The sequence below is a fragment of the Lepisosteus oculatus genome, chromosome 23 (genome assembly GCF_040954835.1).
Source record: "Lepisosteus oculatus isolate fLepOcu1 chromosome 23, fLepOcu1.hap2, whole genome shotgun sequence".
In the NCBI taxonomy this organism is placed as follows: domain Eukaryota; kingdom Metazoa; phylum Chordata; class Actinopteri; order Semionotiformes; family Lepisosteidae; genus Lepisosteus; species Lepisosteus oculatus.
The window spans coordinates 2435838-2459863 of NC_090718.1; the positions used below are offsets into that span (position 1 = coordinate 2435838).

Below are 24026 nucleotides of genomic sequence, written 5' to 3' on the forward strand. Positions count from 1 at the left end.
GTGAAGTAATTGTAAACAAAAAAGTGATTCGGGGCTTTTCTGTCAGAAGGCCGTGGGGAAGGTGGGGGGGGGACCGTTTTGTGTGCTACAACCGTGGGAAGAGTCTCGATATTTCAGCAAGGAGGAGTGTGCAAACGATGAAACCCTCCTCAACTGGGTAGCCGAGGAGACGCGTACATTAGCGGTCGGATTTTTATTAATCATCAAAAAGGTCGTTTCCAGCGTCTGGGGGAGAAACGAATTAACCGGGGCTGCTCCGAGCCGCTCGGATATTTGACACCGGGCTGCTGGTGCGGGTGTGTATTTGTTTTTCTTCCCCCTGTTCTGACGGATGCATTTAGCTGGCTACTACGTCGTGTCATTATCTCAGTCATTTAGCACTTAAGGAAATAGTCTTTTCAACGTCCGCGGTTGAGAATAAACGCAGAGTCGTGGCTTCATGCGGTTTGCGCGTTTTAGTTATCTTCTTGAGGACATCACACAATGAGGGAAACCAAAATGATCCTTAATCTCAGTAATTGATCATTATCAACGATCAAGCATGGTTTGGATATTTGAGGATCAGAGGGTTATATTAAGACGGGCATAAGGTGAAACGGTAGTTATCCCACAGAAGCTGATAACTTTAAAGGAATCGTTCTCCTAATCTTAAATGGTTCCGGTCCCCCCCCCACCAAAAAAAGAAAAGAAAACCAAGTTCCTCATATCACAATGCGTGCTCACCCCACGGGAGAGTTGCGTTGATCTTCCCAGTCAGCCTTCTTCAGCAAGCGGGTATGACTACGATTACTTACGACTGTCGTAGTTGCTTGATCCCTCACTCGGGACGGGGGTAAAATCCAATTAACGGCAATACATTTGGGGGCCGGAAATGTAAAGGCGCTTGAAAGCGGGCCACGCAGAGTTCCGTCCCGAAACGGCGTCGTTTCGCGAACAGAGAAGGACCCAGAAGGTGCGGTTCCGAAGCAGCCAGCGCCGTGAAACTGGACCTCTCGAGTGCGGATTAGCGGTGTGAACCGCCGAACCGGACCTCGGATGCGCGTTCTGGTCGAAGAACGGTCCTGAACCTGAAACAGCCCGGAACGCGAAGTTCAGAAGTATCAAAAGAGACCTTTGCCCATAAAATAAAGGACTATACTTCACACTTTAAGGCTGCGCTTCGATTCGATTCGATTCTTCATCGGTATCGTTGTTCTGAAATAGCAGCGTGCACCACAATCGCAGATCGAGTGAGAACACGACTGTTCTCTGGATTGGAGGGCTGCCTTCGTTTCCGGCTTTTATTCCATCTCGGCACTTAACGACTTAATTGAATCCCGTTTCGTGCACATGCAGTCCAATCACCGGTGTTCTACACACACCTTTGCTGGTTTCGCAGCGAAACGCGATCGCATACGCCTCCAATCGCAGCGGGTCTAACTTCCTAATTGAAACAGACCTTGTGAGGGAATCACTTCACACCAGAGTCACGGTCTTAACCGCTTCTGTGCTACTTTCTAGTGAAGTCAATTGGGGGGGGGAGGGTAAAGGCTGGGTAGCTTGTTCCACACTCCCACCCCCCTTTGCGTAAAGAAGCGCCTCTTGTATTTGGTTTGAAATGCTCTTCCCTGTAGTTTCCTCTTGTGCCCTCTGGTTCGTGTCTCACTGTTGATTCTCAATGACTTTGTCGGTTCCTTTGAGGATTTTAAATACTTGTATCCGATCCCCTTGTAATTTCCTCTGCTCATGACTCAGCTGCTTCAGCCTGTCAGTGTGGGACACCCCCCTCACACTAAAGAGACTCAGTTCCTCCAGCCTGTCAGTGTGAGACACTCCCTTCACACTAAAGAGACTCAGTTCCTCCAGCCTGTCAGTGTGGGACAATCCCTTCACACTAAAGAGACTCAGTTCCTCCAGCCTGTCAGTGTGGGAATGTACCTTCACACTAAAGAGACTCAGTTCCTCCAGCCTGTCAGTGTGGGACACTGCCTTCAGACTAAAAAGACTCAGCTCCTTCAACCTGTCACAGTAGGACACTTCCTTAAGCTCTTGAATTAATCTGATGGTTAAAACCATTTGATGTGTGTGCCCACAGCTTTTCAATTCTGAGTCCTGTATACTTCCTCACAGTTTGCCATCATCAGAGCTGAGTTTCATACCTGAGGTTTAGGTGTGAGTTAAACCCCACGTTGGATATACAATCGAAGCCTTTAACAGCTGAGCCAGCACATGTGCACTGTCACAAAATCTTTGTTCTAGTCAGGACTCGGATGATGTCAGCCCCCTAAACTTCATCCTGCAGTTTTTACCTGTTGTGGATTTATTTGAGGGTGATGCGGTGGCACAGTAGTTAGCAGTACTGTCTCATAGCACGGTCAGGGTTCAGTTCCTGGGGTGCTGTCTGTGTGGAGTTTGCATGTTCTCTCATGTTTGCATGGGCTTCTTTCCATAGTGCAAAGGCATGATTGTAGCTTAATTGGCTTCTGGGAAAATTGGCCCTGGTGTGAGTGCCTGCTGCCTGCTGGGATAGGCTCTGGCTCCCCCTTGATTCTGGACTGGAAGAAGCAGTTCAGAAAATGGATGAATGCACTTCTTCAGCTTTGACACTTTTCTCTTTTCAACAGGAAATATGGAGACGAAACCTGGTATTCAAGTTAAAGAGGAAGTTCAGATTAAAGAGGAAGTTCAAATAAAAGAAGAAAATACTGACCAGTACCCTGACCAGTTGATAGAGAATATCGCTGAAGTTGAATCTGTCATCATAAAAGAAGAGGTGAGTAATCAAGTGTAATAGATAGATAGATAATTCTTTCCCTTAGGGAAATGTGATCAACGTGTGATCAAAAGGCTGGTGCAGAAGGGTTAAATGGTTCAAGTGCAAGAACTCGAGACTAAAGCATTCCCAGAGAACTAGGACATACGTGTCCCATATTCTCACATACCGCAGCTTGTTCCACACTCCCATAACCCCACAGTCCCTCCAGTCAGACCAGGAGGCCCTTCTTTACACAAAGGGTGGTGGGAGCGTGGACCAAGCAACCCCCCCCGCCATGTGACTGAAGCTGAGACGGTGGCTTCTTTCAGCAGACGGCCGGACGAGATCCCGGGACCTGCTAACGGCAGGAAGGGCCGGACGGGCCCGTCTCCTCTCGCTCTGAACCGTTCATGAGGCGGGAGGAATTCAGGAAGGAGGGAGAGTGGGTCTGTCAGCTAGATAAGGAGGGGTGGTGAAGTGGGAGCTGAGGAACAGGTAGAGTAGGAGGAAGCAGCCGGGTCTCCCCTCCCTGATCCCCGCGCTGCTGTGTTCCAGCCCGACGACAGCGAGGAGGACAGCCCTGAGTCGCTGCTGCTCGTCGGAGACGAGACCTCCGGCCTGCACCAAGCGCTGCTCGCTAGCAGGAAAAGTATGTAACGTTTTTTTTTTCCCCCCAAAGATTTTGTTCACATGACTGCGTTTCAGAGAAACCCAGACCCCGACAGCAGGGGTCTCCACCTCTGGTCCTTAAGAGCCCCCAGTTCAGCCGGACTTGTAGCTCACTGTGAAATCACTCGACCCGTTCAGCTTGTTTTGGTTCTGCAAGGATCAAACTGAATCAAACTCTCATAAATAAAAGTGTCAACATTTCACTTCCTACATTTAAACTCCTCAACGTGCTTAAAAACACACAAGCTTCGCTGCACCTTCAAACATCTTACTTCTGTATTGGCATCAATTTACGATCCCTGGGAATGCCAAGGTATTTCAGATTCATTTAGGATTTCAAAATCGGTTCCGTGAATAGCCACAGGAATAGAACATTTCTTTCAAAAATTAGTTTTTAGTTGTGCTTAAAAACCAGCGCTGTCTCCTGATGTCAATGATGAAAAAAGATTCATCCCGTCTGTAATTGTATTCATCATCATTCAGACATCCAGTCGGGGCTCCATCATCCACATACTTGGTAATTGCACAGATGTCAGAGCGGCGTACACGATCATCAGTGTACAGTGTGAAAAGCAGTGGGGACAGCACGCACCCTTGGGGTACCCCTGTGCTGGTGCTGATGGTGAGAGACGTCCCCGAGCTCACTCGCACAGACTGTTCCCAATGAGTAAGAGAATTGTACATCCACTGAGTAAGTGTATGATGTACTCCCACATCCAAAATCTGCCCTACCAACGTGTAGGCCTGAATAATAATAATAATAATAATAATAATATAAAATATAATAAAAAAACTTTATTTTATATAGCGCCTTTAAAGGTGGCTTCTCAAAGCGCTTTACAGAATGACAACAACAATAAATAAAAAGAATACACAAGATAAAACACACTAACAATACACAGAGGAGACCGTGGATGGTGGTAGTAAGGAACTAAGCAGAGGGGTGAAGAATGGAACCAGTTCAGTAAAGGCTCTTCTGAAGAAGAGGGTTTTGAGTCTGGATTTGAAGGAGTTTAGAGAAGGTGACTCTCTGATATCCTTGGGGAGAGAGTTCCAGAGCTTGGGGGCATAACAGGAGAAGGTCCTGTCACCCATACAATGTAGACGGGCTTGGGGGGACAGTAAGGAGAGCAGAGTTAGAAGAGCGAAGGTTGCGAGGTGGGGAGTAGGGAGATAGTAGTTCAGACAGGTGCTGAGGTGCCTGGCCACACAGAGCCTTACAGGTGAGCTTCAGTCTCTTTTCTTCTTGTCCCCCAGGAGCTGGCCAAGCCACCCCTGAGCCCCTTGGGCGGTTTCCTGAGCCCACGCCCACCGAGGGTGGAGAGGAGCTGACGCGGCAGCTCTGGGCCGGTCCGAACGGGCCGGTGGGACCAGGACCGGTCCATGTCTTCCGCAGGCTCGGCCCGCTGGGGTCCTCCGGCCTGGGGACGGGGGGGCTCGATCACCACCTGGTCCCGGAGAACTTCATGAGAGCTCTGTGCGACTTGCAGTCTCTCGCCAGGCGGCGATCCAGGAGGGAGCGGCCGGACGGGGGCCCGGGACCGGTCCCGATCGGCGCCGAGCTCCGGCCCGTTCCCCCGGTGCCAGACGCGCGGCCCCCCCTCCCGAGCCCCAGCCCCAGCCAGCACGGCGCCGCCGGGCCCGGCTGCTTCCTCGTGCCGGACGCCCCTGATCCCGTCCGCCAGGGAGGGCAGGAGGCTGCCCCCCGGTGGGGGGAGACGGCACTGCGGGCGCCCCTGGCCTTGGCGACCGCCACGGGCACCGGGACCACCGCCGGCGCCGCCATCCGAGAGGCAGGGGCGGGGCCCTCCCCCCGCCAGCACCGCTGCTCCCAGTGCGGGAAGGGCTTCAACTACTCGGGGGACCTGAAGACCCACGAGCGCATCCACACGGGCGAGCGGCCCTACGGCTGCCCGCAGTGCGGCAAGCGCTTCATCCGCGCCAGCTGCCTGAAGCGCCACCAGCGGGTCCACACGGGCGAGACGCCCTACGGCTGCCCCCAGTGCGGCAAGAGCTTCAGCCAGTCCTACTACCTGCACATCCACCAGAAGACCCACACCACCGAGCGCATGTACAGCTGCTCCTTCTGCGGCAAGCGCTTCGGCTACTCCAGCAACCTGAAGAAGCACCTGCTGGTGCACACCGGCGAGCGGCCCTACCGCTGCGCCCAGTGCGGCAAGAGCTTCATCCAGCAGGACCACCTCAAGACCCACGCCCGCATCCACACGGGCGAGCGGCCCTACTGCTGCGCGCAGTGCGGCAAGCGCTTCAACCAGCTGGAGCACCTGAAGATCCACCAGCGCACCCACACGGGCGAGCGGCCCTACGGCTGCCCGCAGTGCGGCAAGAGCTTCGGCGACGCCGCCAACCTCAACACCCACCGGCGCCTGCACACCGGCGTCAAGCCCTACCGCTGCGCCCAGTGCGGCCGCAGCTTCAACGACTCGGGGAACCTGAAGACGCACCAGCGGGTCCACGCCAGGCAGGGGGGGGCGGCGGCGGTGGCGGCGGCCGGGGCGGCGGGGGGGGAGGGCGCAGGGGAAAAGAAAGCCGAAGACGGGCCGTGATCTGGCGCGCGCACGAGAGAGAGGGACTCTCAACCCTGGTGCCACCCCCCTCCCTCCCCTGCTGGTCCACCGACGGCCTCGCGGCTCCCGAGCCCGGGGCCCTGATGTACCGCGAGGCCCCCCGGACCTCCCTATTAAAAACCCCAGTTTGAAACCGAGGCTCCGGCGTCTTGTCTCGTTAATCGGTCGCCCCGGCGGTGGGACGGCGCGGTTTCCTCCGAAAGGATTCGGGCTCTCGCGCTCGAGGCTGGTGTGTGAGCCTTAGGCGCCCTGCTAGATCCACTCCGAACTGTACCTGCTCCGCTGTGGCCAGCCTTCCACCGGTTCCGGGAAAACGGGGACCTCACCCCCCAATTTTCCAGAGGCGGTTGAAAGAAGCGCGGTTAGACTTTGAAAACTGAGCTCTGATCATTTCCTCAGTTGTTCAGCGGGCTCGATCAATCTCAATCAATTAGAGCAGCCCTATAGAATTAGTCAAAATATTTAAAATCGTGCTGGACGGGTTTTTATAGTAACTGCAGTTTGAGCTCCAGCTCTGGAAAAGGCTCCAGAAAGGAAGCCTAGTCGAGCACGTTCGGTGATAAAAGAGTGTAAATTGTTGGAAGCAAATCAAAAATCCGTGATCTCTTCCAGGATTCCTGTAGCTGGAAACGGGGGTAAACAACACCGACAAAGCAGAAACACTAACCAGTGGGCACAAGTGGGATCTCCAGCTCAGTGCATGTAGAACTGAGAACAGGAGGCATCACTTTACACTAAGGGTGGTGGGAGGGTGGAACAAGCCGCCCAGCCTTGTTGCAGCAGCCAATCTCCTGGTTTCGTTTAGGAAATAGCCTCTCCTTTGCGGCCTTTCTGATGTTTTTCGCTGGCCTGACAGCTCTGAGGAGGGTCAGCTCTTCAGTGCCGAGCGTGAACGTTGGAAGGTTGAAGGTTACAGGTGAGTATCCAGGGATCAGCTCGCAATCCAGGGACAGCGAGAGCTCTGGACTCCCCTCCCAGAGGCACCGATGAACAGGGGTGTCAGTTTCTGGTGCTCTGTCACTCTGGTCGTGGTGAACCAACGATTCTCTTCTGCCCCAATTAATCGAGGACAGGTTGTGACAGGCGAGGGGGCAGGGTTTTGGAAGAGAGGACAGCCGTATGATGGTAACAAAAACGATTTTTACCCTAAGATGAACCAAAAAGAGAGATAGAGGGGAGGGGGGGGGGGGGTTAGGGGTCAATCTGAGTCCCAGCTGACTGAGATCTTTGACCCCTGCAGATGACAAGAGACCAGACAAACTTTCTTAATTTTTATTTTGTAACAAGAAACACAGCTTCCTTTATGTGTGTATTTGTAAGTCTATACAGTATTGAGAGCATCATCATCATAATAATAATAGTAATATTGAGAACTGTTGTTATGCATAAAGAGACATAATGGAATACAATGTGATATACTAAACAAGTACCAGCCAATCACAACTCTCCTTTCTGCCGTTGCGGCTCTTGATGGACCAATCACCACTCAGCTCTCTCCAGGTCCTATCTTTTCGACCAGTCGTAATGCCCCTCTCACCTAGTCATTACTGGACCAAGCGCATCGCCTCTCTCCTAGTTCTTAGCAGACAAATCCCCTCCCAGAATTCTAGTGCTGTCTCCTCTGGACCAGTCAGCTCTCTCCTGTCTCCTGATGCCGTCTCTACCAGACCAATCAGAACTCTCCTCTTTCCTGACGCCGTTTCTACTGGACCAATCAGAACTCGCCTCTCTTCCGATGCCATCTCTACCGGACCAATCAGAACTCTCTTCTCTCCTAGTGCTGTCCATACTGGCCCAATCCTGACTCCCCTCTTCCCCAGTCTGATCTGAGGGTGGAGTCTGACATTCGGTTTGGCTGGTGCTGAAATACATGATTTTATTTTATTAATATTTTTATATATATATATATTTTTACATTGCTTTTTTTGTTTTGTTCTGAAGCACGGAGATAAAAGAAAAAAAATCTTCCCTTTTTTTAATATCTTACAAGAGATTATAACCGTGGCCACTGATAATAACTACAACTAACAATAATAATGATGATGGTTTCTTACAGTATTGCCTGTGTAAACAAGTCTACGGTCACAACTCAACCTGTCAGCAACTCTGTAACTGTCAGTCTGAGTGGTGCCTCAAAATCACCTCTTGTGACTCGGATCACAATGGTTCTGATGTGATTTGGCATCACAGAGGGAGGGGAGCAACTCTCTCGCTCCCTCCTATATTCCGTCATTTGCTATCACTACTATTATTACTGATCTTATTATCAGTGTTATTACAGAAACACTGTTATACGCTGGGAAGAGTTGGAAGAATACAAAACAGAAATAAAAAAGGGACAAATATAGAGCCAACCCCGCCCCCCCCAGTCCCCACTCAGTGTGACTGAAGCCCTCCTTGACTGGATTACTGTGGCCTACTGCAGTAAACTGCAATACCCAGGCCAGAACGAGGAGGTGAGGTGCTGGATCTGTGGCAGTGAGGTAGAGAGCGGCAGGAGTTTAGTGAAGCACAGTGAGAGCGCTGAAGGGAAGCACAGTGACAGGCTTGCAGGAGAGCGAATCTGGTGACACACAGCAACACTGGTGCAGGGGAGTGATCCTGGTGACAGAGTGACAGTGGTTCAGAAGTGAACCTGGTGACACAGCGACAGTGGTTCAGGAGAGTGAACCTGGTGACACAGCGACAGTGGTTCAGGAGAGTGAACCTGGTGACACAGCGACAGTGGTTCAGGAGAGTGAACGTGGTGACACAGTGATAGTGGTTCAGGAGAGTGAACCTGGTGAAACAGCAACAGTGGTTCAGGAGAGTGAACGTGGTAACACAGTGATAGTGGTTCAGGAGAGTGAACCTGGTGACACAGCGACAGTGGTTCAGGAGAGTGAACGTAGTGACACAGTGACAGTAGTTCAGGAGAGTGAACCTGGTGACAGAGTGACAGTGGTTCAGGAGAGTGAACTGGGTGAAACACAGCAAAACTGGTGCAGAGGAGTGAACCTGGTGACACAATGACTCTGGTTCAGGAGAGTGAACTAGGTGAAACACAGCGACAGTGGTTTAGGAGAGTGAACCTGGTGAAACAGCGACAGTGGTTCAGGAGAGTGAACCTGGTGAAACAGCGACAGTGGTTCAGGAGAGTGATCCTGGTGACACAGCGACAGTGGTTCAGGAGAGTGAACCTGGTGAAACAGCGACAGTGGTTCAGGAAAGTGAACCTGGTGACAGAGACAGTGGTTCAGGAGAGTGAACCTGGTGAAACAGCGACACTGGTTCAGGAGAGTGAACCTGGTGAAACAGTGACAGTGGTTCAGGAGAGTGAACCTGGTGAAACAGCGACAGTGGTTCAGGAGAGTGAACCTGGTGAAACAGCGACAGTGGTTCAGGAGAGTGAACCTGGTGAAACAGTGACAGTGGTTCAGGAGAGTGAACCTGGTGAAACAGCGACAGTGGTTCAGGAGAGTGAACCTGGTGAAACAGCGACAGTGGTTCAGGAGAGTGAACCTGGTGAAACAGCGACAGTGGTTCAGGAGAGTGAACCTGGTGACACAGAGACAGTGAGGTGAAGCACAGCAGCCCCATCATAAAGCAGAAGAGTGTGTAAAAACAACTGAGCACAAGAGAGCGAAGACAGGATAAAGGTCAGACATGAATGGCCGCATGTAAACAAAATGTTTATTTAGTTGAATTCATGAGGAAGTCAGATGTTTTTGAGATCGCCGATCAGAGCGAAAGGAGAGACCTTCAGTCACACCGCTCAGCTGACACCAGATCTCCCTTCTCCCCCCCTCCCCACTTTCCAGTACCTCTGCCTGCCTGCCTGCCTCCCCTCCCTCGCCACTCCTTCCACCCTCCCACAACCTGGAGGTCTGACGTAACTAAAACATTCAGAGAAAAAAAAAAAGATTAATAACAGTAAGAACAATGTTATGATTCATCTACAGATGAGTAGAGTCTACAAGAGAATTATTGTCATCACTTTTTTCTCCCTCCTGGTACCTTGCTTTCCAGATTCCTCGCTCTCTCCGACTCCTTCCTGCGTATCCTCGCTCCTAATCTTCCTGCCTTCTTCGTTTGGGTGTTTCGCCACAGTCTTGCCTCTCTTCTTCTGACCCCTCCCACTCCCCAAATGCCCCGCCCAGGCCCCACCCCCGTCCCGCCCCATCCCCGCCCCCCACCGCCCACTCGGTTTAGGAGTTCAGATGCTCCACCTGTATGGCAGACGTGGAGACCGTGAGACAGAGGTCTTTGTGTGTGGGCAGGTCGCCGACACTGACGGGCTTGTACTGGATCTCTCCAGCCGCCACCGTTTTGTACTGGTGCAGGTCAAAGGGGCAGGGCACCCCGTCGGACTGGCCGGGCCCCGGGTGGTAGGGCGTGGAGGCGTTGGGGCCCTGGTTCTGGGTCTGCCCCCCTCCCCCGGCCGCGCCGCCCCCTGCTTGCCCGGCCTGGCTCTGAGCTGCCTGCTGCTGCTGTTGCTGCTGTTGCTGTTGTTGCTGCTGCTGCTGCTGTTGCGAGTGGGCGCTCTGGGCCACGGCGGCGGCCGCGCTCAGGGGGTCCGGGTTGTGTTTCCTCATGTGCTTCATCAAGTAGGTCTCCTGAGACGCAGAGAGAGAAGAGTTGGGGGGGGGATACCGCAAGTGCTCCCGGGACGCTTCCCCGGCTCTCTCAAAGCACTTGCGCCGGAGCGTGCCGGCTCTTCAGGACGCTCCTGGGTCAGGCGATAGCGGGGAGTGTGGGGGTGGTGGTGGAGACGTCAGGGCTCTGGACAGTTATAACTGCTCTAACTGAGGTGGGGTCCAGTCTTGTCACACGTAACCTTGAGCAATACGTCACTCAGAAGGAAACTACACAGCTGTAAAAATCACTACAGCCTCTCGAGGTGCAGACTCACTCTGTATCAGACACCCAGTCTAATGGACACAGGGACACACAGGAGACAGTGTCTCAGCGAGGTGCAGATTCACTCTGTATCAGACACCCAGTCTAACGGACACAGGGACACAGGGACACACAGGAGACGGTGTCTCAGCGAGGTGCAGACTCACTCTGTATCAGACACCCAGTCTAATGGACACAGGGACACACAGGAGACAGTGTCTCAGCGAGGTGCAGAGTCACTCTGTATCAGAAGCCCAGTCTAATGGACACAGGGACACACAGGAGACAGTGTCTCACCGAGGTGCAGACTCACTCTGTATCAGACACCCAGTCTAATGGACACAGGGACACACAGGAGACAGTGTCTCACCGAGGTGCAGACTCACTCTGTATCAGACACCCAGTCTAACGGACACAGGGACACGCAGGCCGGTGTCTCACTGAGGTGCAGACTCACTCTGTATCAGACACCCAGTCTCACGGACACAGGGACACGCAGGAGACAGTGTCTCACCGAGGTGTAGGCGCGGTTGCACATGCCGCAGGAGTAGACCTTGGCGTGCTTGACGGTGTGGGTGCTCAGGTGCACCTCCAGGCTGGCCGAGTCGGTGTAGGCGCGGTGGCAGTTGTGACACTTGTAGGGCTTGTCCTTGTTGTGCTGCCGGCGGTGAGACTGCCAGAGGAGGGGAGCAGAGAGGCACACATCAGCGCTCGTGGAAGACCACACACGCAGTCGGGTTTGCTCTCATGAGCGATTCACTATTTTAAGGTGTCGGACTGCTTTATTCAGATCTGCATTTCTGTAATGTCTTATCTTCTAGTATAAGACTTAAACAGCTTACTGAGCACTGAGCTGTACTTTATCATACTATATACTAAAAAAGTTCTGTAGCTTTCTGTTTATATTCTTCAAAAGGACTGTAATACATTCTATATTTTATTATATTGTATTCAGTTCTATATTAATATTAGTAAAAGTGTAATGTGTTACTCAGAACACTGTACATATACTGTACAGTATTACTCAGTATGGTATTATACTTCACACAATAATCTATTATTCAGGATGGTATATTTCACACACTGTACAGCATGTCTCACTGGTATTATACTTCACACACTGTGTCGTATTATTCAGTATGCATTATACTTCACACACTGTACAGTAGTATTCAGTATGGGATTATACTTCACACAATGCAGTGTATTATTCCATATGATATTATACATAACATACTGCCCTGTATCATTCAGTATGGTATGGGTCTTCACACACTGTACAGTAGTATTCAGTAGTATTTTACACACTGTACTATATTCTTTCGGGATAGCATTATACTTCACAAACTGTACTATATTATTCAGAAGCATATGAGTCTTCACACACTGTACTGTTGTATTCAGTATGGGATTATGCGTCACACACTGTACTGTATTATTCAGGATGCTTTGAGTTTTCACATACTGCATAGTACTATTTAGGTTCTTTCACTGTACCTGCAGATTGGAAAGCTGGGTGAAGGCCTTCTCACAGCCAGGGTGAGCACACTTATAGGGCCGGTCGCCAGTGTGAATCCTAGAGAGCGAAAGAGAGACAGATTAAGACTGCAGCTCCCATCACCTCTTTCGTCTGCACTGCATCCGCAACACCTGACTCCCAGCCCCAGGGAAACCCCCGGATATGTAGTTCACCAACTGTGGAATACAAATTATGATGAAGGAAAATCCGGCAGATATCCATCAGAAAGCTCAGAAGAGCAGATGCTGGAGATTCTGCAGAGGACCACAGGGAAGCTGGTTACTTTTTTGCAAAATGTCTTCACAAAGGAAAATAGAGAACAAAGAAACAATCAAAAGAGATGGGTGGAGAGAGAAAGGGGAGGAGGGAAAGGGGTGTCATCAAAGGATAGCTGTTTCGGTGTATGGTAATCAATGTAGAGTGCGGTCTGGACATAAACCACAGTCTCCCAGGATCTTTCTCATCTTATTATAAAACTACTGCCGGCACCCACCTGCCCCAGAGCATCATGGGCAATGTAGTCCCCTGCATAGTTCAGAGAGCAGAATGATGACGGAGGGGAAGGAAGGAGGAAACACCTGAGCAAGAGAGATGCGCGTAGAAGAAGGCGGGATTGTGTGTGGCTGACTGACCTGAGCATTTTGGCGCCCTTTGGACCGGGGGTGGGGGGGGAACAAACTACAATTCCCATGACCCCGTTTGCCAGAGCGCACCTCCCCCAAAGGACCATGGGAAGCACAGTCTTGTGAAAAGAGAGAGAAAAGCAAGCAAAGACGCAGAGAAGCAGGGAGGGAAAGGGAGTGGGGTGGGGTGGGGTGGGGGGTGGTAGGTGTGTGCACAATAAATTGGGGGTTACCTGTTGTGCTGCTGTAAGTGGCTGAGCTGTCTGAATGTTTTCTGGCAGTAGGAGCAGGTGTAGGGCTTGGCCCCACTGTGGATGCGGATGTGCTGGGCCAGGTAGCTGGAGTTGGCGAAGGATTTGGAGCAGTGCGGGCACTTGTGGGGCTTGGCTTCTGTGTGGTTTCTACGGGGACGGAGAGGGGGAAGGGGGAGCGATAGAGAGGGAGGGAGGGGTGGGGGGGGGGGAGAGGGGGAGGGGGAGGGGGGGAGAAAGGGAAAGAGAGAGAAAGGTATAAATACCCGGTTCACATCACACAAGCCAGTTTACTCCACCGCAACATCGGCTGAACCAGAAACCTGAGCACGCCACAGCTGAGCCCGCGCCCCCGCTCTCTTCCCTCGGGGCTCCAGGAAGAGCTGGCGGTGTAGACACAGGCTAGAGGGAGGTGCGATTGTGGGAGGCAAGGCAGGAGCCTACTGCTTCTGAACTAGAAGATCGCTGCGCTTTACAGAAGCCAACGCTGTTCAAAGACACGACCGCGCTGGAGAATCTGTCGAGGCCTTAAAGAGACCGCCGCACTGCCTACTAAGAGCCGCGTGGGTCACAGCCTCTGAAAGGAAGACAGTACCCCATCTCCTCTCGTCAATACGAGTGCAGAGTGCCCCGTCGACACAGCCACACTAGATCTCACGACGGAAGCAAGGAGGCAGACCGGCCATGTGCGCGCGCTCGCTCACTCACAGCCCCACACACGCTGGCTACTGGGCACCCAAGGGTGCCCGCGCCCGGAACCGAGTCAGAGACGAAGACGAATCGGATTTCCCCCACCCCGAGCTCCCGCCTCGGGCGTCCCAGGGACGGGCCGTTCCCAGCGGGAAGAGATCGCCCCGCTCCGCCATCACCCTCGGCTCTCCGAGCGAAGGAGCGCCGCCCGCCCTCCTATTCCCCGTTCCCAACGCGACGCAGCTTCGTCCTCGCGTGCTGCCCCGCGTTTCCCCGGCAGATCCGGGTGATTTCAGCTTAACGTTCGGCCGAATCCCTTTCAGGACTGAGGCGACCTGAATCCAATCCCCACAGGACTAATGATTAGTGGCCACCAGACAGCCTTCCTGCCCGACGAGCGACGTGTGTGTCTACTCAAGGAGCCTTTCAGCTGTAAGTCTAGACTAGGGGAGACGGCGTGTGGGCTGTCGGAGTCAAATACAGAGATCGACACAGAGTAAACTGGCCTGAGAGAGAGACAGGGGGCGAGTCAGGCGGGGGGGGTGGAGGGAGAGGGGGAAGAGAAACTGTGATGGAAGGGAGGACAGATGTACAGAGAGAGATTGGCAAATTTTCCCATTTCTGCGTTACACCCCTTTCTCTCTGTGGCAGGGTGCTCGCCGGCTGTCGTGTCGCTGTGAATGATCGCAGGAGGATGAGCGGAGAGGGGAGAGGGGAACAGCCTGCTTGTGGAGCTGTGAGTGACTGGGCTGGTTGACGTGGTGGTGGCAGAGGTTGCAGGTACAAGAAGTAGGAGGAGAGGAAGGAAACGACAATTCCCATGATCCTTTCTGCCAGATCCCCTCCATGTGCCGCGCCACGGGATTGTGGGCAATGTCGTGGACCCGCGGGCAGAAAGAAAGAGGCTGAGCAAAAGGCAGGGAGGAGACAGACGCACAGTCATTAGGTGTGGCGGGACTGTGCTTTCTGAAGGAGCAGGAGCCATGAGAGGCCCAGAGCGTGCGTGCGTGCCCCATAATGCTTTTCAACAATGAGGTCATCGCTTCCCATGGCTCACCTGCCTCGGGGGTTATCAGCAGCCCGGCAGACATCCCAAAAACCAGAGAAAGAGAGAAGACAGGGACAGCTAGACAGGCGTCAGAGAGGAGTACAAAGTACCGTGTGTGCTGCTGTAAGTGGCTGAGCTGTCTGAATGTTTTCTGGCAGTAGGAGCAGGTGTAGGGCTTGGCCCCACTGTGGATGCGGATGTGCTGGGCCAGGTAGCTGGAGTTGGCGAAGGATTTGGAGCAGTGCGGGCACTTGTGGGGCTTGGCTTCTGTGTGCGACTTGGCGTGGATCTGCATGTCCGATTTGGAGAAAAACGTCACGGCGCACATCCGGCACCTGAAAGAGAGGGCCGAGGACAGGAATTGGGGATTAACGGGACACCGACATGGACACAAACCCTGACTGTTACCACCGGTGGGAGAGAAAGACATGGAAAGTGTGCCCCTTAGCACGCCTGACAGCATTTCTTCTCCAACTACAGAATATCTTCAGATTATACTGTTACAAACCGGGGGTTAAGAAACTAGAGAGCATCAGAAATAGATGAGAGGATAAATCAGTCATGTATAAATCACTAGTCACAACCCCCTGCTTGTAGATGATTTTTGCCAACTATGCTTGTGTGGTTGGTATAATTGGAGGGACGGGAGTTCTGTGCTACTGGGCACAGCTTTGGTGAAAAGAGTAATAATTCAGGCACATTAGGTTAAACAAATATTTATTGACAATGGCAATACAAACACTAAACATCAACATACAATACGCAAGATACACTTTGTAAAAATTCCTTAATAAGGCATTTCAGAGATCTATGTCCTAACCACCCAGAAAACTCCAGACTGCTAGCAAGTATTCGACACCTATATCACCTAAACGGAATACGACCATCTGTTAAATCTCTCTCTCCCTCCGCAAAATCCAGATGCTACAAAATGAGAGGGAACCTATCTCCCTATTCTAAAAATACACCCACTAATAAGGAGAGGTCGTTTTTTAACTGGGGGGTTCTCTGTACAAGGATTCAAAGTTTCTGACAATAGCAGAATAGAAAACTCTTTTAACAAGGTTCAAATATCTAACTCGAACCTCGAACCTTGAACCTGGAGCTCTCCCCTTCTGTCCTCCTGTCTCATCCTGTGTCTTCCTCCTTTCCTGTCCGTATGTGCTGTTTTTATGCTGTGTTCCTCGTCTCTCCATTGACACTTAATCAATTACCCAGAACTTAATTAACTCAGGCAAACCGAAGTAAACAAGTTTGCTTTGATCGCTGCATCTCGCACCCCTCCATCTCGGCAGACAGCTCCTGGTTTTGAAGCTCCCGGGAACTGGATTCGTTGAGAATAGCCAGGTGTTACCCGCTGTATCGGGATTCTTCAAGACACTTCATCAGTCACTTACAACAGTTGTAACGGCATCACAAAAAGACCCCAAACCATCCTTCAAAACTGCGAAGTTCGAGTGCGACTGCGAGTGACACGGCCGGGGTCCGATGTCATAACTTGTTTGTTCCCCTACCATCTGGCAGAAGGTTCCGGTCACTCCAGTCGCACACAACTAGACTCCAAAATAGCTTCTTCCCCAGAGCTGTCAAGTTGGTGACGCCCCCACTCCCTCCCATCATATTATGTCTTCCTGTACCCACAATGACTGTACTCCTACACCACTACACACACATGTAAGCCCAAATAGTACTGCCCCCTCGATAGCCCAGTAAAACTGTACTGGTCGTAATATTTTATAATTAACCATACTATTTTTAACCACACTATTTTTGCACTGTTCCAAGAATTACCTTGCACTGTTTTTGTCCTGTTATATTTTCTCTGTTTGCGGAATTTTTCACAATTTTGATTACTTGATTACATGTTATTTATGTTATGTTATTACATGTTACTGTTATTGCTATTGTGTAACTGTCTATTGTCTTATCTTCTGTCCTATTAATATACTGCACCTGAGTGACTAATGAGAAACACTTTTCATTATACTATGCACCTGTGTAAGTTTAATGACAATAAAGTTGAATTGAACTGAATGTCCGCTGGGCTCAGAAATCTGAGGCCGGCGACTGGTCCAGTCTGGGACGGGTCATCCAGCGACCGCAGCCCTGAACCTCCGAGGGCCGGCTGGGTCAGAACCCTGCCTGACCAGAGAGCGAGAGGAAACGAGCTTCCCTCTGACCGGTCAGGACAGTCCCCTCCTGGCGCTCTGAGGCAAGGCTCAGGGAGGGAGGCTAGTTAAGGTAGCTTTTCCGCCAGAGTGCTCGAGGCCGTACCTGACGATTCCAGGAAAAGCGGGAAGATATGGGAGTTATCCTCCCCCCCCCCCCTCTCCCACCCGCCGAAACAGCTCCCACGATGCTGTCTGGCTTTGGAAACGCACGGAGCCCTAGTGGTGGAGTTTCAGACTTGTTAGAAGGTCACTCCCAGCCCGAATGACGTCCCGGGTCCGCTCCCAGCCCGACCCAACCGGACAGAACCCGTCCGCGCTAGCAAAGCCACGACCCTGGGTGAGAGGACTCGCAGTCACTGGGAGAGCGACGGCACTGTTGCTGATTCCCATAGGGAGCGCTGCAGTGTGCATGCCAGTGCATGGAGCAAGCTAAACACTATTAATATGGGTCTTTGCTTAGACTGTATCACAATCGAGCAACGCAAGGAAAAACAAAGCGTACGTGTTGAGTTACACGTGTACACGCGTGTGCCGCCCTACCTCTTTTCACAAATGGAATTTGTTCCCAGAAGCCCTTTCCTACAGCAACATTTTAAAAAAAAAGTAAATAGCAAAACTGCTACTTCCAATATTTCTTATGGGGAAAAATGACGATCCATTCTGGACCCGGAAAATGTCGCTCCTACTTTTACTTTTTTCAGTGAAAAAAAAGAGACAAAAGAAACAACGACTAGCATTCCTACTGTAGTTTGCGATTTCAGGAATAAAATCCTTTGCTTTTTGTGTGATCACACATGTACACAATGTTTAATTTTCTTAACACCTTTAGTGTCCACAATCGAGTCTAAACCTCAGATATTCTCTGGAAAGTAAGAGCGCTCCCGAAGCGAGATGCGGCGAGCTGGATCAGGCCTTCCACAGGCCCTGTGCAGCCTCTCGCCAGACTGGTTAGCGGGACGTGCCGCCAACACTCGAAACGAGCCTTCCCCTTCTCTCTCGACACTTGGCGGGGGCTTCGAAATTTCTCTTTGTCTATCGCTTCTTCGGAGTTTCGGAATTGGCTTGCGTTATTCGACATGCTTCATCGTATGTCGAACAAAGAGCATACGTATAAAGAGCTACGGATGTGTTTCGAATGTATTACGCTCAAGGTCGTGTGCTAATATTGCTCAGAAGGAAGACAGGAATCCCGCATGCACACACGCGCACGCAGGCAGCTCCATCGCCTCCGGGCACCGGACAGGAGCGCATCCCTCGCTGGCATCGCTGCCAGCGGCCTGGACGTTTCGGGAGATCCTGCCCTCCTGTCCCAGGGCCACACGACGGCCGCGGAGCGAAGCCCTTTGCCCACGCCCTGCCCAGAGAGGTCGAGCTGCATTTCTAATATCTGGTCTGTCTCCCTCCTGCTCTGAACCACGAGCCACGCAGTGCTGTGCTTTCGTCACGAGTCAAAGACCAGTCAGGTCAGCTGCAGGTGTGGCCCTGGGCCACCAACGCGTTCCACTGACCATCGCAGCCGTGTCGTGGAAGCAGACACCCCGGTCTCTTTCATGAGCCAGCTGGAGCGAGATCCTGGGAATCCCTTAGCTACTGCAGGAACAACCAAACGGGCCGGATTGGCCCTCCTCTCGTTTGATACTGTTTTCCGTTGCTAAGGGGTGAGTTTTTCCGAAACAGTCCCACCGCAAAGAGGCCCGTTTTGCACACTCCTCAAGAGCACTTCCAGCCTCTGCTGTCCCATGTGGTGGTCCTCATGGACGCAGGGGAGGCAGGCGGCACTGAATAAGGAGTCAGAGCGTGAATCGGTACACTTGAACAGCCCGCCTGCTGGTTCTGCCAATCTAATTTGTGCTTTAAATTTTATTTCACAATCACTCGATTAGGTAACCGTTACAATTATCAGAAGCGCTTAAGATAAACACCTATGTTCCACGGTCTGATGGTACAACATCACTTGCACTTATAAAGTGACATTCACATTCACGACAGGGGTCACTAGAAAATTTCTAAATTACCACCCATGCATAAAAACAGCAACAAAGCCGAGTAATTACAGATCGTCTTTTCAATGATCTATAGGGTTAGTCACACAATAATTAGAACTAAAACAGAGTATTCTCTGTGTTTTAACAGGATTTTAGCTTGCATTTAGAAAAGGTACATTTTGCATACTTAACTTGATTAACTTCTTTTAACAAGTAAAACACAGTAATAAGACAAATTAAAGCATAAGATATATTATAGTCATGTAGGTCGCAGATGATGCCAATATAGGTGGAATAGCAAAGTTTAAACACGTTGATAAGGAAATTCCAAGATTTAAACTAAATTCAAGATTCTGACCCCTGGCAGATGGTGCTTAATGGTTAATGGTGCAGGTGGCAGAAACACAAACTACAGACTTAAGATGGGAAACACTGAGCCTCAAGAAGCTATTGATTACAAAGACTTAAGTATCGCTTTCTAAGAGACAATCTTGGCAAGCAATAAGGAAGGAACACAACGTTAAGGCACGAAGGTACACATCTAGAATTTAAATTAAAGAATGTTTTTTTGTAAATCGTACAAAGCAGGGCCTCATTCAGAGCATTATGCTCGACTTTGCTGCTGTGAAAACAGTCCACAGAAGAAGGTCCTACTTCTGACAGGCTGAAAGAAACACATCTGTTTCAGTCCTTCAGTGAGGGGACCCCCATGAAGCATCAAAGGCACTCACAAAGCCAAACCAGCAGACTTCTTCGGTATTGACAGTGGAACACGAGCCAAAGGGCGCAGGTGGAAACTACGGGGGGGGTGCAACTAAAACCAAGAGCAAGAGGCACTTCTGTACGCAAAGGGTGGTGGGAGTAGGAAACTAGCTGCTCAGCCATGTTGTTAAAGTCAATACCTTGGCTTCCTCCAAGAAAGAGCTGGGTGAAAGCCTTGGATCAATGAGCTACTATCAAATGAACTACATGCGCCTGGAGTTTTACTGACTGATTATCTAACCTACAGATCAGTCCTCTGAGCACTAGACGGCAGTATAGCCTCTTCCAAAGCCACTAATTTCAATGAGTCATTTAAGTAGTACACTTTACACACATAAGCATGTAGAATAACTTGGGCTCCATTGGGATACAGACTCTTGATCAGGCATCTGTGTTATTCAAAGCAGCGCAGACTGTGGCAGTAAATTAGAATGATCATCAGAAATGGATAGAATGTGTCGACAATAGTTCTGCTTTGTCTAAAGGGTTGAGCAATAAAGAAATCAGGAACTTAGAGCTGTGGAAAATTGTGTAAAAACAAGAAAAAGAAATAAGAAAAGGCAGGTAAAGGCAGAGAGCAGCTAAAAGTCACTTTCAGCTCTGTGAAAGAAAGACACCAGTGTGTTACTCTAAAACTAATCATTTCTCATGGGGAAAACAAATGAGTGACAAGTACAACTCCAAAGTAATTTCTTTTCAGTTCTTCACTCTTGACTCAATTAAAACAAACAATAGTGTTGAGCCTCTGTACTTGGAAGGAGCAAAAGGACCGGGACACTGGCTGACAGATGTCTCCTGCTGCTGAGGGGTTAGCTGTTGGGCAATTAGGCTCAAGGAAGAGCTGTGAACACGCAGTCCACATGTCTCCCTCGGACTCCGAAGCTCAAGGCTGTAGTCTAAAAAGTCAATTTTCATAACGAAAGACTTTTGTGAAAGAGAACCCCTGGTCCAGTGACTCCAGGGGCCTGTAACCCCGGTCCAGTGACTCCAGGGGCCTGTAACCCCGGTCCAGTGACTCCAGGGGCCTGTAACCCCGGTCCAGTGACTCCAGGGGGTCTGTAACCCCGGTCCAGTGACTCCAGGGGGTCTGTAACCCCGGTCCAGTGACTCCAGGGGTCTGTAACCCTGGTCCAGTGACTCCAGGGGTCTGTAACCCCGCTCCAGTGACTCCAGGGGCCAGTAACCCTGGTCCAGTTACTCTAGGGGCCAGTAACCCCGGTCCAGTGACTCCAGGGGGTCTGTAACTCTGGTCCCGGAGAGCCTCAGTCCGTCAGGGTTTGTAACTAATCTTTAAATTATCAGTTTCTAAGATAAGATCACTTTATTGGCCATATACAATTTCTTGCATTCGGAATTTGTCTTTGCGCAAACCCCAGCTTGCTCTCCAGGAGACACACAGGCACACAGACAGGGAGAGAAGCTGGGGGTCAGAGCGCAGGGTCTGCCATTTATACGTCGCCCCTGGAGCAGCTGGGGTGAAGGGCCTTGCTCAGGGGCCCAACAGAGTAGGATTCCTCAGCTGTCGCAGGATTTGAACTGGCAACCTTCCAGCCACAGACACAGATCCTGAGACACAGAGCCACAGCTCCGCCCCTAAAGGTCTGGAGCTTTACATTAAGTAACTTAAACGTCACAGGAAACCTAAAGGACCAGTGTTCCCCTCACTGAAGCGTTACTTGCCCAACTGAACAACTGCTTAAACAAGTGTCCCTTGACTTTAAATAACAGATGATTTAGGGTGACCTAGAAGAATATCTGGATCGGGGCTCTCCAGGGCCAGCACTGGAGACCCCTGGCCTCGGGTCGGCACCTGAACTCGAGGTTAGGAGCCCAGAAAATGATTCGATCACAAGAAACTCCAGATCCAAGCCACCGCTGGCAACCACAACAGAATCCAGGGCTTGGAAAAGCCCGACTAAGATATACTAGCTACGTGAGCCAACAGAAGAGCTACAGAGGCTTAACGGCCTCTTCTCACCAACTTATGGTCTGATGTTTCGATCTCAGGGAGGCAATTCCTTCAGACCGAGAGAGGGCGCAGGACTGCCGCAGCTGGTCAATACGGCACGGAGCATCAATAAGCACACGTTTCTGTCTGCACTTCTGTCCTTGGGAATAACCCAAGATCACACCGGTAGGAGCTCTCCCGCCACCTCCTAGTAAACCCACCCACTGGCAAATCGCCGTTTAAGAGCCCATATGGGTCCCTGCTTGGGCTATCATGGGAACCAGCCGATGATCCCGCAGTTCACAGAGAGGCTCGAGGCCTCGAGGGAGTCCGGCACGCGATCCGAGCGAATCTCGGGGCAGCGGCCCAGCGGCAGAAGCCCCCCCCCCCTTCTTTATCCGGGACGGCGTGTTTGGCACTGGACGCGACACCTCCCGACCCTGGCTACCACCCCCCGGGAGTTGGCTCTGCACTTTTCCAGGACCTTGTAAGGGCCGAGCGTCGTCAGCTATCGCGTACACCTCCCACGGTCACCGGGGGGGCAGCGGACCTCCTCGGCGTTCCCCGTCTCCTTGCTCGCGCCCGCTTCGACGAGACGCAGACGTCCCATTTACCAGTCTGGCAGTGCCAGTGGAGGGTCCAGTCCAGCCTGCAATACTTGGTGCCTGGGCGAGGGAGGGGGTCCGGAAGAACAAACATGGATCCCTGCCGGCAGCGCGGGTGCCCTTGATTAAGCAGGTCTTTCCAGTCTGGCTACCCGTCCCGGCACTGGGAGACGTCCGAGGATCGGCCAATGAGAGGTGTGGGTGTGGGTGTGGGGGGGGGTCCCGTCACACTCAGACCGGGTCCGAGTCACGTCCAGCCGCGGCTAGGGGCAACCCCAACATTCGCACGCGGTGTCTCAGACATCGCCTCACTCCGCGCGGACTAGGTCAGGACGCCTGTCCATCAGACCAGCGGATGTCCACTCTGACAGCCCGTCGAGGGCCCGAGCGGCTTCACGAGCTTCGCTCCGCCGCGTCAGCGCTCCGTCGCCGAGCTTCGCAGGGTCTGATCGCTCAGATCCTCCGTACAGCTATTGCCTTAAAAGAGATTCTGTCGTCATCATCGGAGCTTCTATCGCCAGAGCTCCGTCACAGCGGAGTGTTTTTCAGCTCACTTGCGGTTACTGCCGGCTGTAAACGTTTTTTTTTGCCCAGTGGTGATATTTTCGGCTCCTCAACCGGTCCTTCTTTTTTCCCCCGGCCAGGAGCTGCCTCCTTATTTCCTCTCAAGCGTCTTTTGGGGGTTACTTGTTTCCCTTCAGATCCCTGGCTGTAGTTCTGCAGCTTATGCTGTACCCAACCTCCTCACTGGTACGTCACGACACTGGCAGGTTAATGGGCTTCTGGGAAAACTGGCCCTGACGTGAGTGTGTCTGTGTTGTCTATGTGCCTGTTGCTTGCTGGGATTGGCTGTGGCTCCCCCGCAACTCTGAGCTGGATACAGCGGCTTGAAAACAGGTAGATGGATTCAAGGCAGGGATAACCTTATCAAAAACAGCCCGAGTGCCATACATGGGAATATTCTGTAAAGTACACGTACGCTGTATACAGTGGTCACTTCTAAACGTTCATTCGTGGTAATAACAGAAAGTGACCGGAGCTGTACTCGCAATACAAAAGCTTCTCGACAAACTGCTTGGGTTTGGAGCACTAGGAGGGAAAAGCCTTATGTGTCTTCCTGGGTGTCATCTCAGGAAAACGAATCGAAGCTCATTTCAGGCCTTCGCTGAGCTGCGAAGTCCTCGCTTCCTCTATACGTACTGACAGGCGAGGGAGTAATCAGAGCCCGGCCTTTACCGGACATCCCGGAATTCGACCCTCATGATCCCGATCTAATTCCAGGTGTGCGGAGTCGGCGGCGGCTCACCTGTAGGACTTGTTGCCGTCCTTCGTCCCGTGTTCGTCCTCGTCGTTCGAGAGGTCGTAGGGGTCGGCCGTGTGGTGCTGTGGGCAAAGGACAGAGGTCAGGCGGACGGGAGCATCCGGCGGGAAACGACCGTGGACGCAGACCGACGCGTTAAACCCATGCTCGCTGGTCGCGGGGGCTCAGGCTATTCTCATTGGAAGGGGGGGCGATGGCGAACTCTTCTACGGCCATGGCGAGACAGGGAAGGCG

General features: G+C 51.8%; 2 protein-coding genes across 12 annotated transcripts in view; one reads left to right on the plus strand and one right to left on the minus strand.

Annotated features, from left to right (window-relative positions):
• Window positions 1-36: 36 nt before the first annotated feature.
• On the plus strand, window positions 37-6129 carry LOC102691250 (endothelial zinc finger protein induced by tumor necrosis factor alpha-like). The gene is made up of 4 exons (XM_069182780.1): window positions 37-296; window positions 2604-2752; window positions 3290-3383; window positions 4661-6129. Exons 2-4 carry the CDS (start codon window positions 2609-2611, stop codon window positions 5968-5970), a joined length of 1548 nt encoding a protein of 515 aa, XP_069038881.1. The 5' UTR covers window positions 37-296; window positions 2604-2608; the 3' UTR covers window positions 5971-6129.
• Window positions 6130-7249: 1120 nt separating this feature from the next.
• znf384b (zinc finger protein 384 b) overlaps window positions 7250-24026 on the minus strand; it is a 30993-nt gene continuing 14216 nt past the window's right edge. For 2 of the 11 annotated variants that reach the window (XM_069183130.1, XM_069183131.1), the window contains 7 exons: window positions 23778-23854; window positions 15111-15335; window positions 13245-13412; window positions 12367-12445; window positions 11384-11542; window positions 10200-10586; window positions 9644-9866 (listed from right to left, as the gene is read on the minus strand). In XM_069183130.1, coding sequence (XP_069039231.1) covers window positions 9678-9866; window positions 10200-10586; window positions 11384-11542; window positions 12367-12445; window positions 13245-13412; window positions 15111-15335; window positions 23778-23854 — 1284 coding nt within the window. In that variant the 3' untranslated portion in view covers window positions 9644-9677. Of the gene's footprint in view, window positions 7853-9643; window positions 10587-11383; window positions 11543-12366; window positions 12446-13244; window positions 13413-15110; window positions 15336-23777; window positions 23855-24026 lie in introns of those variants that run through there. The other 9 variants (XM_069183132.1, XM_069183133.1, XR_011183418.1 and 6 more) reach the window with 9 other exon arrangements.